At 35.2% G+C, this 16,525-nt stretch overlaps 1 protein-coding gene across 1 annotated transcript; it reads right to left on the reverse strand.

The window, feature by feature from the left end:
* Positions 1-1,878: 1,878 nt before the first annotated feature.
* LOC148193938 (uncharacterized) lies at positions 1,879-2,307 on the reverse strand. Its single transcript, XM_088097052.1, has one exon. It carries the CDS (start codon positions 2,305-2,307, stop codon positions 1,879-1,881), a length of 429 nt encoding a protein of 142 aa, XP_087953178.1.
* Positions 2,308-16,525: the final 14,218 nt, after the last annotated feature.

Here is a 16,525-nt window from a genome sequence, read left to right on the forward strand (position 1 = left end):
AAAAAACAGAAACGACGTCCAGCCCATGTTGCTGGCGCTCAAGCGCCCCACTTAGGGCGCCCGGGCGGTGAGCGGTGGTTCCTGGCGCTTGAGCCTCAGAAAGGGGCACTCAAGCTTCGTGCTTCTGCCGCTCAAGCGCCCAAAAAGGGCGCCCGAGCGGTGAGCGACACTCTTCTGCGCTTAAGTCTCCAAAAGGGCGCCCAGGCTTCATGCTTCCGACGCTCAAGCGCCCAAAAGGGGCGCCCAGGCGATGAGCGATACTCTTCTGCACTTAAGCCTCCAAAAAGGGCACCCACGCTTCGAGCATTCCTTCCTTCTGATGCTTTTCCAGGCCTTTTTGAGCTCCATCTCCTTGGCACTTCATCTCTGTTTTCCGTATTATCTCATTTCTTGCCAAAACAAGGGGATTTAGTCATAAATTCATTAAATTCAACTTCAACTCTCTTATTCACACAACTTAACAGAAAAACATGATTTCAAGCAAGTTTCTAAGCAGAAAAGGGTTTATTTAGTATCAAAATTACATCACATATAACAATATTTTCAACCGTTATCACAACCCCAAACTTAGAACTTTGCTTGTCCTCAAGCAAAATAGATTGTAACTCAGCTTTACAAAACAATCACTACAATGACTCAACATTCTTCAAAAACCTTTTCTTTCAGGACAAGAGATCACTTTTATCAACTCAGCATACAGATGTCAGTCAAGACGTGCAGATGCCTTAATTCAATCAAAATCAAGGTAATGCTCATATACTTCAACAAATGTTATCCTTAAGAATGATCAATCAACCAAGCAAAGATGTAATCAGAAATTCAAAGAACTACTCCTTACCAAGGAAAGTGTTTCACTCAAGCACTCAAAAGTGTATCACTCAAGCACTTAAAAGTGTATCACTTAACTCAAAGGTGTATAGTGAGGTGTTGGTGTCTTTTTCACTATACTATCACAATGTCACATAAATTTACTTTGCCTTTCATTTAACCACAATCAAACATACTCACAAGCAAGTTGTCATCACAAGGGCTTTTCATGGCTTATAATTTGGATGGACTAAGAAGGAAATTGGTTTTTCTGGTCAGCAAAATCCTTGAGTTAAGAGAGACATCATTCAAGTACAAACTCTCTTTCTTTTTCCAAGTTTTCCCTTGCATTGAGCTTTTCTTTTCTTTTCATTTTTCTTTTTTCTTTTGTTTTTTTTTTCATGTACTCACTGCTTAGCTCAATGCTTTTTCTTTTCAATTTTTCCAGTAACCCCAAACTTGAACCTTTATCAATACCTCACAAATGTTCTCAACTTAACTCAAGGTAAAGATTTTTACAAAGGGTTTTCAAAACATGCATAAGGCTCAAGGTTCAAAGGGTAAACAAATTGTTTTCTTTTTAGTGGACAAAATCATGTGAAGGCTAAAAGAATAAGGGATAACAAAAGATAGCCTTGATCATGTGAAACCTGCAAGCAAGTAGTTCAATCATAGAAAATTTGGGCAAAGTCATTCATGCTTCCAAAGTAATAGCAATTATTCACAAAAACTCTGAAGCCCAAAACTCACACAAGTAAACTCTCAAATCCCATAATTCAGAAAAACACCTTGCTTAGTATCTTAATTAAATTTTACCTCAAGCACATGTTTGATACACCGCGAGCCATCACCTGTATATTAGCACATCATGCATGATCTGAACATCAATCAATACACTAGAGCATCACAAAGCAATATTTATCACACAACATAGCACAGTTAAATCAAAGCAATGTGGTTCATTCAAGCAAAGTACAATAACAAAATAATTGATTAAAAGGAAAGGTTTAGAAAGATGGGTTGCCTCCTAGTAAGCGCTTCTTTAATGTCACTAGCTTGACACCATAAAACTCAATTTGGATCAACCAACTCCATGACTGTGGAAAGGCGCTCCACCTCACCACCCAAATAATGCTTGAGACGTTGTCCACTCACTACCCAACTTCTTTGTGGGTCTTTGGAGGCTGGATCTGTCAACTCAACTACTCCATGTGGAAGGACATTCTTGACCATAAACAGACCAAACCACTTGGACTTCAACTTTCCAGGGAAAAGTTTTAGTCGTGAATTGAACAGCAGCACCCGCTGTCCTGGATTAAAGACCTCTTTTACCAGCTTCCTGTCATGATAAAATTTCACCTTTTCTTTGTAATTCTTGGAAGAATCATAGGCATGCAGCTGCATCTCCTCAAGCTCAATAATTTGCCTTCTCTTCTTTTCTGCAGTGTCACAAGGATCAAAACTCAAGAATTTTAAGGCCCATAGAGCTCGATGTTCCATCTCCACCGGAAGGTGACATGCCTTTCAAGCAATTGTCTTTTATAGAATCCTTTTTATCTCCCTATTGGAAACCTCAGCTTGCCCGTTTGTTTGTGGATGATAAGGGGTAGCTACCTTATGTCTCACACCATAGTGCTTGAGTACCTTTGCAAGCTGAAAATTACAAAAGTGAGATCCTCCTTCACTAATGAGTACTCTGGGCGTTCCAAACCGGGAGAAAATTTGCCTTTTCAGAAATTTAATAACAATGCTAAAACCATTCTTGTGACAAGCCAGAGCTTCCACCCATTTACTCACATAATCCACTGCCACCAATGTGTATTCATTGTTGAAAGATGGTTGAGAAGGTCCAACAAAATCTATGCCCCAGTAATAAAAAACTTCAACCTCTAATATGCCTTGCAGTGGCATTTCATGACGTCTGGAGATAGTACCCGTCCTTTGACAGTTATCACAGTTCCTGACATGATTATGAGCATCTTTAAACAGCGTAGGCTAATAAAATCCTGATTGGAGCACTTTTGAAGTTGTTTTCTCTCCACTAAAATGCCCCCCATAAGGTGAGTCATGACAGTGCCATAAAATTCCTTCCACTTCTTCCTTAGTCACACAGCGCCTCAAAAGGTTATTTGCTCCAATTTTGAACAAGTAAGGATCATCCCAAATAAACTGTTTGGCATTATGAATAGTTTAAACCGTGAGTCCCCGGCAACGAGGCCAAAAACTTGTTGATGAATCGGCAAGTGTACCAAATCACACAAGTAATATAAAATGGTAAGACCAAGTATTGTATCCCAAAGGAATCTTGGCACTAGACAGTCGTGTGATAACTTGATTAATTAAGACTTAAAGAAAATGAGATCATTGGTTTCAGATGCAAAGACAAAAAATTAAATATGAATGCAATTTAATTAATAGCAGAATAGCACAGTGATGAACGAATGTTGTTTTTAATATCAGATGAGTATGTTGTTGGGGTTAGATTTCACCAAGTTCTCTCGCATGTATGTAAGAATTGTTCTTTATGCATTAATGTTAACGTCACTCACTATATCACTTAAACCTGATCCCTCGACGAAGTAAGCCTATTCTTAATCACCAATTCATGCAATTCCAAGCATTCCTAGTAATTAAATGTGAAGATCAAGAGCTTTAAGATGACCAGGACTCATACCATCATCCCTGAGAAATATTACTCTTGGGAGTAATTCAACAAGAACCTGAATTGTAAGGAACCTCCCGACACTCATGCAATTCATAAATCATGCTATTGAATGAATTAAACAAAGCAAGCGTTGTAGCAGAAGAATTACTCTAACAATTAATGAAAAAGCATATGTTATTAAGAATCAATTCAAATACATGGGAGTTCACAAGGTTACATCATCCCCCAACAACAAATAGAGTTTAATTCACCATAGACATGGTGAAACTAGATAAACAATGGAGAAGAATGAGATAGAAAAACCCTAAAAGTAGATGGAAGCTCCTGCATCCAAATTCGCCTCCAAAGAGTGAAAGAGTGTGTTGTTGTGCTCCTCCAGCCAAAGATACAGAACCTAGGACGTCTGGGTCCTTTAAATAGAGCGAAAACATAATAGAAACGAAGTTCGGCCCAGGTCGCTGGCGCTCAAGCGCCTCACTTAGGGTGCTCGGGCGGTGAGCGATGGTTCCTGGCGCTTAAGCCTCACAAAGGGGCACTCAAGCTTCGTGCTTCTGACGCTCAAGCGCCCAAAAAGGGATGCCCGGGCGGTGAGCGACACTCTCATGCGCTTAAGCCTCCAAAAAGGGCGCCCAAGCTTCGAGCATTCTTCCCTTCTGGTGCTTTTCCAGGCCTTTCTGAGCTCCATCTCCTTGGCACTTCATCTCTGCTTTCCGTACTATCTCATTTCCTGCCAAAACAAAGGGATTTAGTCATAAATTCATTAAATTCAATCTCAACTCTTTTATTCACACAACTTAACAGAAAAACATGATTCCAAGCAAGTTTCTAAGCAGAAACGGGTGTATTTAGTATCAAAATTACATCACATATAACGACATTTTCAACCGTTATTAATTACCTTAAAATCATAATCGATTAAACTGCATCAAAGTTTGATAATTCTATAAATAGACGCATTTCCTACTGCTTCAACATCATTTTATGATCTTACACTTTCATAACTAATTTGTTGGTTGAGAATTAATTGTAGGAGCGTTCTAATCTTCTTGGAGAGTCAAGATTACTTAATTGGAAGGAAATTCATCAAGATTCTCACAAAGAAGTTGTTCTTACATATTGATGATCATATTATGCACTTTAGGTGTATTCTATCAGGATCAATGTACATCTACAATCAAGAGGATTGTGTTCCCTATTGCTGAGAGCCAGGAACAGAACCGTGTATGTTCTAGTTTTTAGAGTTGGGATTGCTCTAAGGTTACAGAAAGTTGGGATTGCTTTCTAGGTTGAGATTGTGAGGTGATTCACATCTTGTGCTATAGGTGATATTGAGTTGTGAAAGGAGAGTGAATTTGAGAGGGTAGTTCTCTATATTCTTGCTTGTATAACTTTATCAATATAGTGGTTACCTTACCTTCACTTAGGTTGTTGAAGGAAGGCTGGATGTAGGCTTGACTGAACCAGTATAAATCTTTGTGTTGATTTTTCTATCCATTCTCTTTTATTATTGTTCATATACTTGTTTGATTGTATTCCAAGAAAACCTCAAAGATTTTGAAAAACTGTTGAAAGAACAATTTTTTAAAGGGCTAACCAATTCACTCCCCCTGGTTGAGATTATGGGTACTACTTTTTCTACAATTGGCACCAGAGCTAGGAATTTGAATTTTACTCGGATTTTAATCCTTTAGGTTTTAAGTATAATCGATTAAATCATTCCTGATGGTCAATATGTCTCCCACCATGAGCAAAAGTGTAATTGATGATGGTTTCTTGAATTCAATAGGCAAAGATGTATGGAGTTTTGTGATTAACAATTCTTGTGAGCCTATTAAGACAAGAATAACATGGAAATCAAATCAAATAGAGAAAAGAGCCATCAACATCCTAAAACTTGCAGAAAATCCAGAGGATGAAGAAATTGACTTAATGGCAGAAAGGTTCTCGAAATTCTTGACAAGTAAAAGGAAATCTGACATGAATCTTGCAGAAAATCAAAAGCACTCTAAAGACCAAGATTCAAAGAAAAATGAAGGCAGTGAAGTTGACTGCAATCACTCAGAACAACAAACAGATTTGAGCATGATGGCAAAATCTGCACAAGTTGGAACCAGTGAAGAAAAGGGTGAAAAGGAAGTCATGTGGTATCTAGACAACGAATGTTCCAGACATATGACCGTAGATCCTACAAGGTTCATCAGCCTATCCTACAAAACAAGTGGTCATGTTACATATAGGGATAACAATAAGGGTAAAATTGTTGGTATTGGTAAAATACAAACACCTTCCCCATACATTATTGAGAATGTTTTACTTATTGATGGGCTAAAACATAATGCGCTTAGTATTAGTCAACTGTGTGATAAACGATTGAAAGTTACATTTGAGCCAAATCATTGTTTAATTTGTCATGCTTCTTCAAATGAACTTGTGTTGATTGGCAAGAGATGTAACAACATATACATTGTTCATTTTTAAAAGACTTCTTTTAAATCTGTGATTGTTTGTTGTCCAAAGATGATGAGCCCTAGTTGTGGCATAAAAGACTTGCATATATTCACTCACAACTTATATTGCTTAACAACTATTGATTTTATATTGTTTAATTGGTACTAACATTGTACTCTATCAAGAAAGTTGTGTTTTGTAGGTTATACAATGATCTTCACTGGTTAGAAGATCAAAATTGTGTATTTGATCATCATCACAAATTTTAACAGATTAAACAAATCCATAATCTGTTAAAGAATTCGTTTTATTGTTATTTTAATCTATTACATTAATAGTGCAATTGATTAAATGGTATTAAACTAGTTTTCATATTTATAACTACTTATCTTCATTGCTTAACATGTTATAACTGTCATTCAATACATATTAAGCATATCTTTCATATCATATGTTGCATATTGATAAAAAAATGTTTTGAAAATTAATACATATGCTTCATTTTGAAAAAGGCACCACCATTGCAAAAATTATTAAACTTTTATAAACTTTCTACTGTTGCATTATCTTGTATCATACATTGACACTACAATTATACTCTGTGCTTCATTTCATTTGCATAAATCATGTTGAGTACTTGCAAATTGCACATGATATCACATGATTCTTTTGAAATTAGTATATGTACTCTGATCTGTACACATTCTTATACTATTATAATGTTTTGAATATTATTAATTGAGCTCTGATTTACATTGTTACAAATCTTACATTGCTCATTTTGGCTAAGTGTTACATTGTTTAATGATAAGGGGCATCACATTCTTCTATGAACTGCAAAGATTTCATTTTGATGTATCTCTTAGCACTTTATTTCCATGTTACTTGAATTGCCATTTTTTTGCTAATGCCCAAAGGGAGAGAGTAACTAGAAAACATATTTCTTATTGTGCATCATCAAAAAAGGGGGAGATTGTTCATAGGGGGAGCTATGTTTAGCTAAACCCATCTCACATATGAGTTTTTGATGATGAACAAAAGAAATGTTTTATAGTTTCTTGCACAACAAAATGACAAAATTGTTGCTTAATTATATTTGTGTTCGTGCTTGAACCGATTGGTATATGCATTCATTGATTGGAAATGAATCATTGATTGAAACACATTGTACATTGCATATTTGCATGAAATAATCGATTACACTAATTACATAATCTGTTAAATTTCGTCACATATCAGTATATGTTTTATAGGGGCAAAACAATTATGTTTTAACCGATTACATTAATTGTATAATCGATTAAAACACGTTGGTATGCCAGTATATGTTTGATGAGTGCATTAATGTGTTTTAAATGGAAAATGTTTATAAATTTGCTTAACTATGGAATTTAACCGATTACATTATTTTCCTAATCGGTTAAATTACGTATCTTGTGAAAATCTTTTTCTTCAAAAGCCATAACTGTCTATAACGGTCATATTTGTTAGTTATTGGCTTGTATGATTTGTATAATCGATTATATGCTCCATTTAACCTGTTAAATCTGATATAGATGTAAAAATGTTAAAGCAGAAGGAAAAGCTTAACAGATTACATTAAAAGAATAATCGATTAAACTACGTCAAAATTTGATAATTTTATAAATAGACGCATTGCTCGTTGCTTCAACATGATTTTATGATCTTACAATTTCATAATTAATTTGTTTGTTGAGAATTAATTGCAGGAGCGTTCTAATCTTCTTGGAGAATCAAGATTACTCAATTGGAAGGAAATTCATCAAGATTCTCACAAAGAAGTTGTTCTTACACATTGCTTATCATATTTTGCACTTGAGGTGTATTCTATATGGATTAATGTTCATCTACAATCAAGAGGATTGTGTTCCCTATTGCTGAGAGCCAAGAAGAGAACCGTGTGTTCTAGTTTTTAGAGTTGGGATTGCTCTAAAGTTACAAAAAGTTGGGATTGTTTTCTAGATTGAGATTGTGAGGTGATTCATATCTTATGCTATAGGTGATATTGAGTTGGGAAAGGAGAATGCATTTGAGAGGGAAGTTCTTTGTATTTTATCTTGTATAATGCTATTAATATAGTGGTTCCCTTCAACTCAGGTTATTATGGATCTCCAACACTCCTCAAATATTTAAACCTTAAACAATGGAAATGGTCACAAAAATGTCATGTTTCAAAGAGGCTCCCTCTATAGTTATTGACTAGGTTTTGCTTTGAGCTTAGGCTTGAAATTGCTCCATAGGTTTTTGCTTTGTCGAGTATTCTTTAAGCATGTTCGAGCCTTGCAATGCTTAAAGTAGGGGAACAAATGCATGTCATTACAATGAAACTAGAAATAGATCCTTGCAATGTTTTTTATTACAAAAGATTAGTCTATGAATAGAGTTGAACTTTAATGTAGACCTCTAGTTCACCTATAGTTGGTGAGCAATCTTTATTCAACTTATGTGAAGTTAAAACTTATATGTTATCGCATCTATCATGGAGGTTGTGTTTTCCACATTTATTTTATCTTAAATTGTTATACTCGCCTATTAAGGGTTATTTTTGCTTATGTAAGTTCAAATCTTTGTTTTACTGATATTTAATGCCTAAACACCTGCATGGCAATTAGTACTTTTAGATTTAAGAATCAATTACTTTCATTGGTGTGAATTTTCTTTCCTCTCTATTGTATGTGTCTGTGTTTTTGTACATTTAAAATTTTATTAGTAATTTTTTCTTTGAAATATCAGGTTTTGATACTCTTGATTGGTGCTGATGAACATATTATGCGAATGCAATGTAGTGGATTGAAGATACTAATGTGCTTGAGATGATTGCGAATAAATTCAGTTCTTCAGTAAGTATCATATGTTTTCTAAAGTTTATAGTGTAGGATTTGGATATGTCATTAGTTATAAATTTAAATTTGTTATAGAGTTTGGATGAATTAAAAGTAAGAGGTAATTGTTTAAGTTGATATGTGAGATCAATAAGTTAATTAAATATGTGCACACTGACGCTGTATGATTTTCTTTTATCATATGGAACATATGATCTTTAAATTTTATTGGTCACTGTCTTTTTGGGTGCCATCAAACAATTCTTATGTTTATCGTTGTTGAAGAACAAGGCCTCAACTCTTTTAATCGTTTTTCAACTATCTTGCTCCATCTTCATTAGTTTGTTATCAAGATTTAGAGTTGGACTAAAATCATAAATTGAAGTATATTTCCCATGATTGTTCTTAGGGTTCTGGAAAATGATGTTCAACTTAATTTCTAGCAAAAGACTAATGTGCTTCGTTTTCTAGAGAAGCTCTATGATGATTCACAAATATAGACATTTTTTTGTCAAATATGACTGTGATGTCAATTCAACAAACATATTTGAGAGGTCTGCAATATTTTGTTTTATTTGGTGTACTATGAAAAATGTGTTTTATATTATATTTATGATATGGATCCCTAATTTATTATAATTTTATGTTCTTGAACTTATTGGTGCAACATTTGTGCTAGGGTGGATGTGATTGTTTTTATTATTGCTTTTTCTATGTACTCTATATTTATATTTAATTATTGTGTTACCTATGGTGTTTCTCCGGGTGCAACAATCATAGTTTTTTTTTTTTACTTATATCTAATTATTTTCATATATGTGGTTTATTATTATATTTTTCTCATGCTAAAAAGGAAGGTCCATAGGCTGACCTTGACCCATAAGGCTTTGTGGATATTTAGCGCTATGGGTTTCTTGATAAAATATTTTTTTGTGGGCCTTTTTTGGCCTTGTAATACCTAAGAAGACTTAAGTATGTTATTAATGTAATTCACATGTTTCACAAGGTGTTGTGTAGCTCAGTTGGTGAAAGCTCTTTGATGAGTTAAGTGGTCATTTATTTGATTCCTGATTAGAGATTACTTTTTGTGTTATCCATCTATTTTATTTTAACAAGTGCAACACATGTTATTGTATGTGTGTTATACTCAATTATATGGCTTGTTGGTGGAGATGATTGTTTAAGATGAATGAATGAGAGTTTGAATAGGGGCTTAAGGAGCATTTATTATTTTTTAAAGGGCATACACAGTTGTTAATATGCAAAAAGAGAGTGCAGACATGAGAGCCTTGAGGGGAGAAAGGAGTGCATGGCTGGAAATTTGTAGAAGGATAACGGCAAATCATTGGACAACGGAAGTGAGTCTGGATAAGGTTTTGGTTGGCTGTGATATTATGTGTAGTTAAGATATTATAATTGGCCCTAGGTACGGGGAAGCTAACCTAGACAATTCCTTTGTTTATTTATGTGTTTTAATGATAATGTTCTGGAATCATTTGTTTTATGTCACTCGATGAATTTTGATAGACGTTTTATTTTCTTAACGTTCACGTCAATTTGTGATTAGTTATTGCTTAATTGATGAACTTGAATAGTTGTCATGTTTGTAATGTATTGTTGGTTGAATTGCAATGGTATACATAACTATATATTTATGTTATTGCTGGATTGGAATTGGTTGCGAGTGTAGAAGATACCATCAAGTTTGTACGTTCCTAATTAATAAATTGAAAGTTGTTTCGGTGTAGCATTTTGGTCTTGGAAAAGCTTGGTTGGTTGATTGTCTTTTGTAGAATTGCTATATTGATGATGGTCCAGATTTAAGTATGCTATATGTTTAGAATTTATCTTCTGTTTTGTGAAACTAGTGCATATAGCAATCACTGTCTTGAATTGGAATCTTGGATTTAGTGAGTACATCAAGATGGGGTTAAGGGGTATGAACCTATTGGTTTTTTTGTATGGTCTGGTGCAACCCAATTTAGATCAAATAATCAGTATTAGAGAATGACATAAATATGTTGGAGTGAAAGTTAGTCTTGTACGTTGTAAGGCTTTTTGTCTAAGAGGTGAATGTTTATGGGTTCTATAATAATTTGTTGTCATAAGCTATATTGTCCAAGTTGGGGAGGACCTTACTCTTAGATGTGATAGGTAGGTTGTGGGAAGGCTTGGGCTCAAGGGGTAGTTTTCGTAGGTTAGTGTTTAAGGTATTGTTTTTGTGTAATAGGGGTTGTTGTGCGCGTTAGTACAGATGAAAGCCTGGTTAATGTGTACAAATAGTGTTTCAATATTGACGAGTATATTTCCAGTGATTAATTGTTATCAAGGTTAATTTCATGCCATAATAGTTGTTATATTATTATTGTCTAGTGTTTAAAGAAGCGTTGCAATTACTATAAGGTTCCTAGTCCAATGTTTAGTGACTAAAGTGTTTTTGATCATGTTCTAGTTACTTTAGTGGTCACATTTAGTTGTTTAGTTATTATAAACCAATGTCTACTTGCTAGTTAAGTTATTTTCCAACGTGTTCAATTGTTATAAGGGTCTTTTTCCATTATGTAGATGTTATAAGATTACTTTTCCACTGTTGGTTTAGTATTGCAGGTGCTTAGCTATTTCCAGTGAAACAATGATTTCCAATGGTCACGTAGTAAGTTTCTAAGCATATAGGGTCTTACCAAGCTGTAAAAAATTATTGTAGAGTAGTTTAGAGTGGAAGCTCAAATCCATAGGTTCAAGGTCGAGCTAGTCGTGCTCGAAGCCGGGTTGGCCAAGTTGGGGTGTTGGTTTGGCTAGGTAGGGTGTCATGGTCAGGTTGTTCGAACTTGGTCGAGCTTCTTGGCCGAGCTCTTAGGGTGTTTTTCCAACCTTGTTTTGAGGGTTTCACTAATGCAATCAGGGGAAACAACAGTGATTGTTTTCACCAATACGCAACAGTTCGAGAACCGAGGCATATTCAGGCGAGGCAAAACGTGGTAGACTTTTTGCCTTGGGTCAGACCGAACCATAAAAGATTAGGATTTTGTCTCGGTTCAAAGTTAACCAAAGCAGTAAAGTTTTTGATTTTTTTTTAAGTTTTTTTTGCGCAGGACTTTATGCCTCGGTTCCCTTTGAATCGAGGCAATATGTCCCCCTATACTGGCTCAATTGGAACGTGAACCGAGGCAGTAGGGTCCTTTTTTTTTCTTTTACTTTCGTCAGCCTTTATGCCTCGGTTGAGGACTGAACCGATGCCATATGGGTGTTTTTTGCTTCGGTTATGGTCACAATCGAGGCATATTCTCCTGTTTTTTTTCAAGAAGAACATGTTTGTTTCTGCAACATTCCCAACTACAGAAACAGACCTGCATATAATTTTACAGCCAGAACAGTCCAGAATAATCCACAAGCGTATATTTTGAATGAAAATTATATTAAAACATAAATACATTGAAGGTAATCATAAATCAACTTCTTAAAAGCATAAATCAATCCAATGTAATCATAAATCAATTTGAAACATAAATCAATCTAATGTACAAAGTTAAACTAATAGTAATCTACAAAAGCATAAAACAACTTAGAAGCATAAACTTAGAATTTATTATATCCTAATATCTACTACATACTATTATATAATTGAATTACATATTTAGCTAGTGCTTTCCTCACGAATTTAAGTGTCTTATCTAGAATTGGAGCAGTCACATTGAATCTCTGCATAAAACACAATGATTTCAATTAGTGTATATGAAATCTAAACTATAGAGAAAATAAAATTCAAACCTAAATATTACCGTGTGTCATCCACTGGTGTAATGTGCACGAATAGTGGTCATCATCCAAAACATGACGTAGTAACCACATTCATATGATAAAGAAAGTTGCTTTAGCATACATTTAAAGAAAGTTGCAAGGGAACTATTAAAAACAATTTCTTTAGCATACATTTATATAACAAAGAAAGTTGAAACATTGAGGTTCTTACCAATCTACTACATGTCTAAGAGGGCTGGGAGGAGACTTGTGCAATGAACAAAACCAGACAGCAGTGTTCTCCGGTATGGAGATTATAAGTAGCTGCCAATGACGTCTGAAATTGGTAATAACTTAATTGTCATATACCAAAATTAATAAATGAAACTTTAAAGTTAACAAACTTCACCTATCCAAGTATATAAGGGAGAAAATATATCTCCTTCCCCATTGCAACGCAGCTGGTGATGTATGTTTGGATATCATCAAATTTATTTCTTTCATGTGTCATAGAGGGGTCAATGAACCCATATACATCATTCAACCCCTTCTTGTTACTGACATCAAACCTATACCTGAAATGAAGAAATGTTGTGATATAAGTAACTTGATAAGAAAGAATTATATAAAAAAATTCTCATAAACTTACATCATCCACTGCTGAATGAGTGTAATATTAATTTCTTCTCTCCCCGACGCAAGCTCCCTAACATCTTACTGATGCAAGTATAATGGCATCTGAGGTTCTCTTCCAAATGTAGTAGAATCCCACTGTACAATCATCGACACATATGAAATGATGTTAGCAAGCTCGTTTAACGCACTAAGAGGGTCGTCCTCAAATAAATGAGTCTTATTTGGTGTAGGACTTCCCTATTGACCTGTCTGTTGTTACATGAAAAAATTATTATGTTATGACGTCAATAAGAAGTAAATATTAAAATTGAGAAGTATATAGTAGGAGTGTTTACCGGGGGGTCAGATACATCACCAACCAAATGTCTAGGCCAGGAGACGAAGGACTTAAATGCCTCTTGCACAGTGAAAAACTCATATGTAGGCACACGAAGAACGACATCTGTACGACAACTTCATCCACCGTGACTTTGACCTCATCTTCTGCTAGTTGTACACCACGCACTACAGTGGTTGTCTCATAGATTGTGCCACGAGCCACTAGCATGGTCCTGATATCAGAGAGAATATATAACTGACATGGACGAGTGTCGTCCATGTCGTCCTCTAGGGCACCAGCAGTTGAGCAACTTCCTTTGCCGCTTCTACCTGTCAAATTAAATGTTAGGTTATACAAAAAGTAAATTAATAAACAAAAATGATTATTAAGTTTACCTATAGGGGGCACAACATGTTCCGCTACAGGAGATAGCGGAGGAAGATTGCCATAATCCTCAGAACGCTGCTAGAACTGGTGCACAACCATTTCAGCAACTTCATCATACAACTCTGTCTAGACCTTCTTTGTGATCTCATGTGTCATCTCTTTTCTGATGTCCTCATTCATGTTTTCGTATGAATATGGACGCGAGGAAGACCCAAAGAACTGTCGTATGCCTATGCCAGTCCCAGCAGCACGCACCCGTCCTGGGTGCTCAGGTCGTTCAATAACTGTGGCAATAATATCCTAACGACCTTCCTGTGTGAATTGACCTTGGAAGCTCTACTCAACCAAGGAGTCCTGTAACATAACAAAACTTCAAAATCATTTGAAAGATCTATGTAATATATATAACCAAAATGTTGTAAAAATATGAGAAATGACATCTTACAATTCTTTCAGATATCTCTCTCGCAAAGTCGGAAGTGTAGGAGCATGATGGTCTTATACGGGCTAACTTCCACTTCTCATGCCGAGATGGTGGTGAGGGAGGAGGAGGAGGTTCACCATCCTCAGAAAGTGGAAGTCTACAATCTGACTTCTGCTTCATTATTTTTTCCTCAAGCTTCATATATCCACCACGAGACAGTAGGTGTGGATTTTTATTCAGAACACTTATTCTGTGCTTTTGACCTTTTTTCCTGTGACAAAATGAAACAAATGTCATAAAAAAGAATTATGGATAATGAATTGAATGATTTTACCTACACTTACCTGCCACGTCTCGGATGAACGTAGCTCTACAAACTGACGTCATGTTTCTTCGTCAATTACTGAATATTTGGAACATGGAGTTTCATTACTTTTTGGTCCAAATATATATTTGGACGTCAATTTTGTCTTAAACCCTCGAAATCTTTCTGCAATTGCAGATAAACACCTATTCTTTAAGCTCTCGACATTTGGGATATCAAATTTCATCTGCAATAAAGAAAGTAATAACCTTATATCAATATAATTAAACTAGAATTTGGAGCAATATTGATTAACTAACCAATAGATCTTGTCAGATAAGATTTTGATCAACCTCAGATACATGGTCAAAGGATGGAGTAAGTATAGAGATTTGATCACGTGCTAGTACTCCAAGGTAAGACCTAAATTCATTTGCATTTGGCCCATATGCTAAGCCAGCGACCACGTCAATAATGACAGGCGTCCTCTCACCTGCATTTCTTCTAAGTTGAAGTTGTCTACACCTTGTCACTCCTCTAGTGGGTCTAGAAGTGGGGACTTCATCCCCAAACGAATGTGGTGCCTCAGCCATATATCTGTCAAAATAAATAAGATGAAAGATTAATAAAAGACTTATAAAATAACAAACAGATTAATAAAAGATTAACAAAAGCCATAAATTTTTACATAAACATGAAATTCATACATAATCATATGGATTGATCATATGTATATTCCCTCATTGTGATCTTCCTGAATTGCTTGTATATCATCAATTAGAGGGTCGTCATCCAAATTTATTGTCGTTTTAAATGGATGGTTGTCAGCAATATGAAGATTACTTAGATTTTCTTCTTTATCTTCAATTTATCTTTTTCCTTGAAGAGCAACATACCAATGGTCAGACGCAAGATCTTTGACATAAAAAACCTGGCTTGCTTGATATGCCATGATAAATTGTTCCTTTCCTATAACCAACCTTTCGAAAATCAACAAGTGTCATAACAGATTCATCTATTTTGACACCACTCTTATTGTCGACCCACTTACATTTGAAGAGTGCAATGGAAAACTTAGTGTAACCAACCTCCCATATCTCTTCAATTCTACCATAATATATCATGGTTCCAATTACAGGATTTTGATCTTTGGATGTGGAAAATTATAGCGACTCAGCTTCTAGACTGACGCCACTATTTTGTATTGTGCTTTTATCATCCAAAGTCTTTGTATAGAATGTGCAATTATTAATTTCATAGCCTGTACAACATACAACATCAAACTTCAAACCATTTGCTAGCCATAACAAAGTCTTAGAAGACCATGATTCTTTCAAAACTTCAGATTTGAACCAGGATAAGAATGTTCTGTTATGCTCCATCAACTGTCATTTCTCTGATTGTCTTGGATACTTGTCCTTTACAACGACTTTGTGTGCTTCCAAAAATGGAATCACTTCATTTCTGTTGTTTAATATGTACATATGTGCTTGCATCAAATATTCACGACTTTTCGTCACCACATTTACACCTCAGATACTTTTACTTGTAGAACATATATTCAACCATGATGTTCGAGGGACTCCTATCGGATTTGCTTTAGTCATATAATTAGAGCAAAACTCGATACTTTCTTCAGCAATATATCTTTCAATCATTGAACCTTCTAGATGATATTGATTTTTTGACGTACCCTTTCAAAATCTTCATATAACGCTCAATAGGGTACATTCATCTTAAGTATACTGGTCCACACAACTTTATTTCTCTGACCAAATGAACAAGTAAATGCACCATGATGTCAAAAAAGGGTGGAGGGAAAAACATTTCTAGCTGACACAAGATGATGATAATTTAACTTTGAAGTTCATCTAACTTTGTAGGATCGATGACTTTACTACAAATTGATGAGAAAAATGAGCACAATCAAGTTATGGTCTGCCTAACTTTTTTG

The sequence above is a fragment of the Vigna umbellata genome, chromosome 8 (assembly GCF_029865625.1).
Source record: "Vigna umbellata cultivar VRB3 chromosome 8, Vumbellata_1.0, whole genome shotgun sequence".
NCBI classification, from domain to species: Eukaryota; Viridiplantae; Streptophyta; class Magnoliopsida; order Fabales; family Fabaceae; genus Vigna; species Vigna umbellata.

Bases quoted from the DNA above. Each gene is read 5' to 3' on its own strand.
- LOC148193938 (XM_088097052.1), bottom strand. From the start codon at position 2,307: ATGGAACATCGAGCTCTATGGGCCTTAAAATTCTTGAGTTTTGATCCT.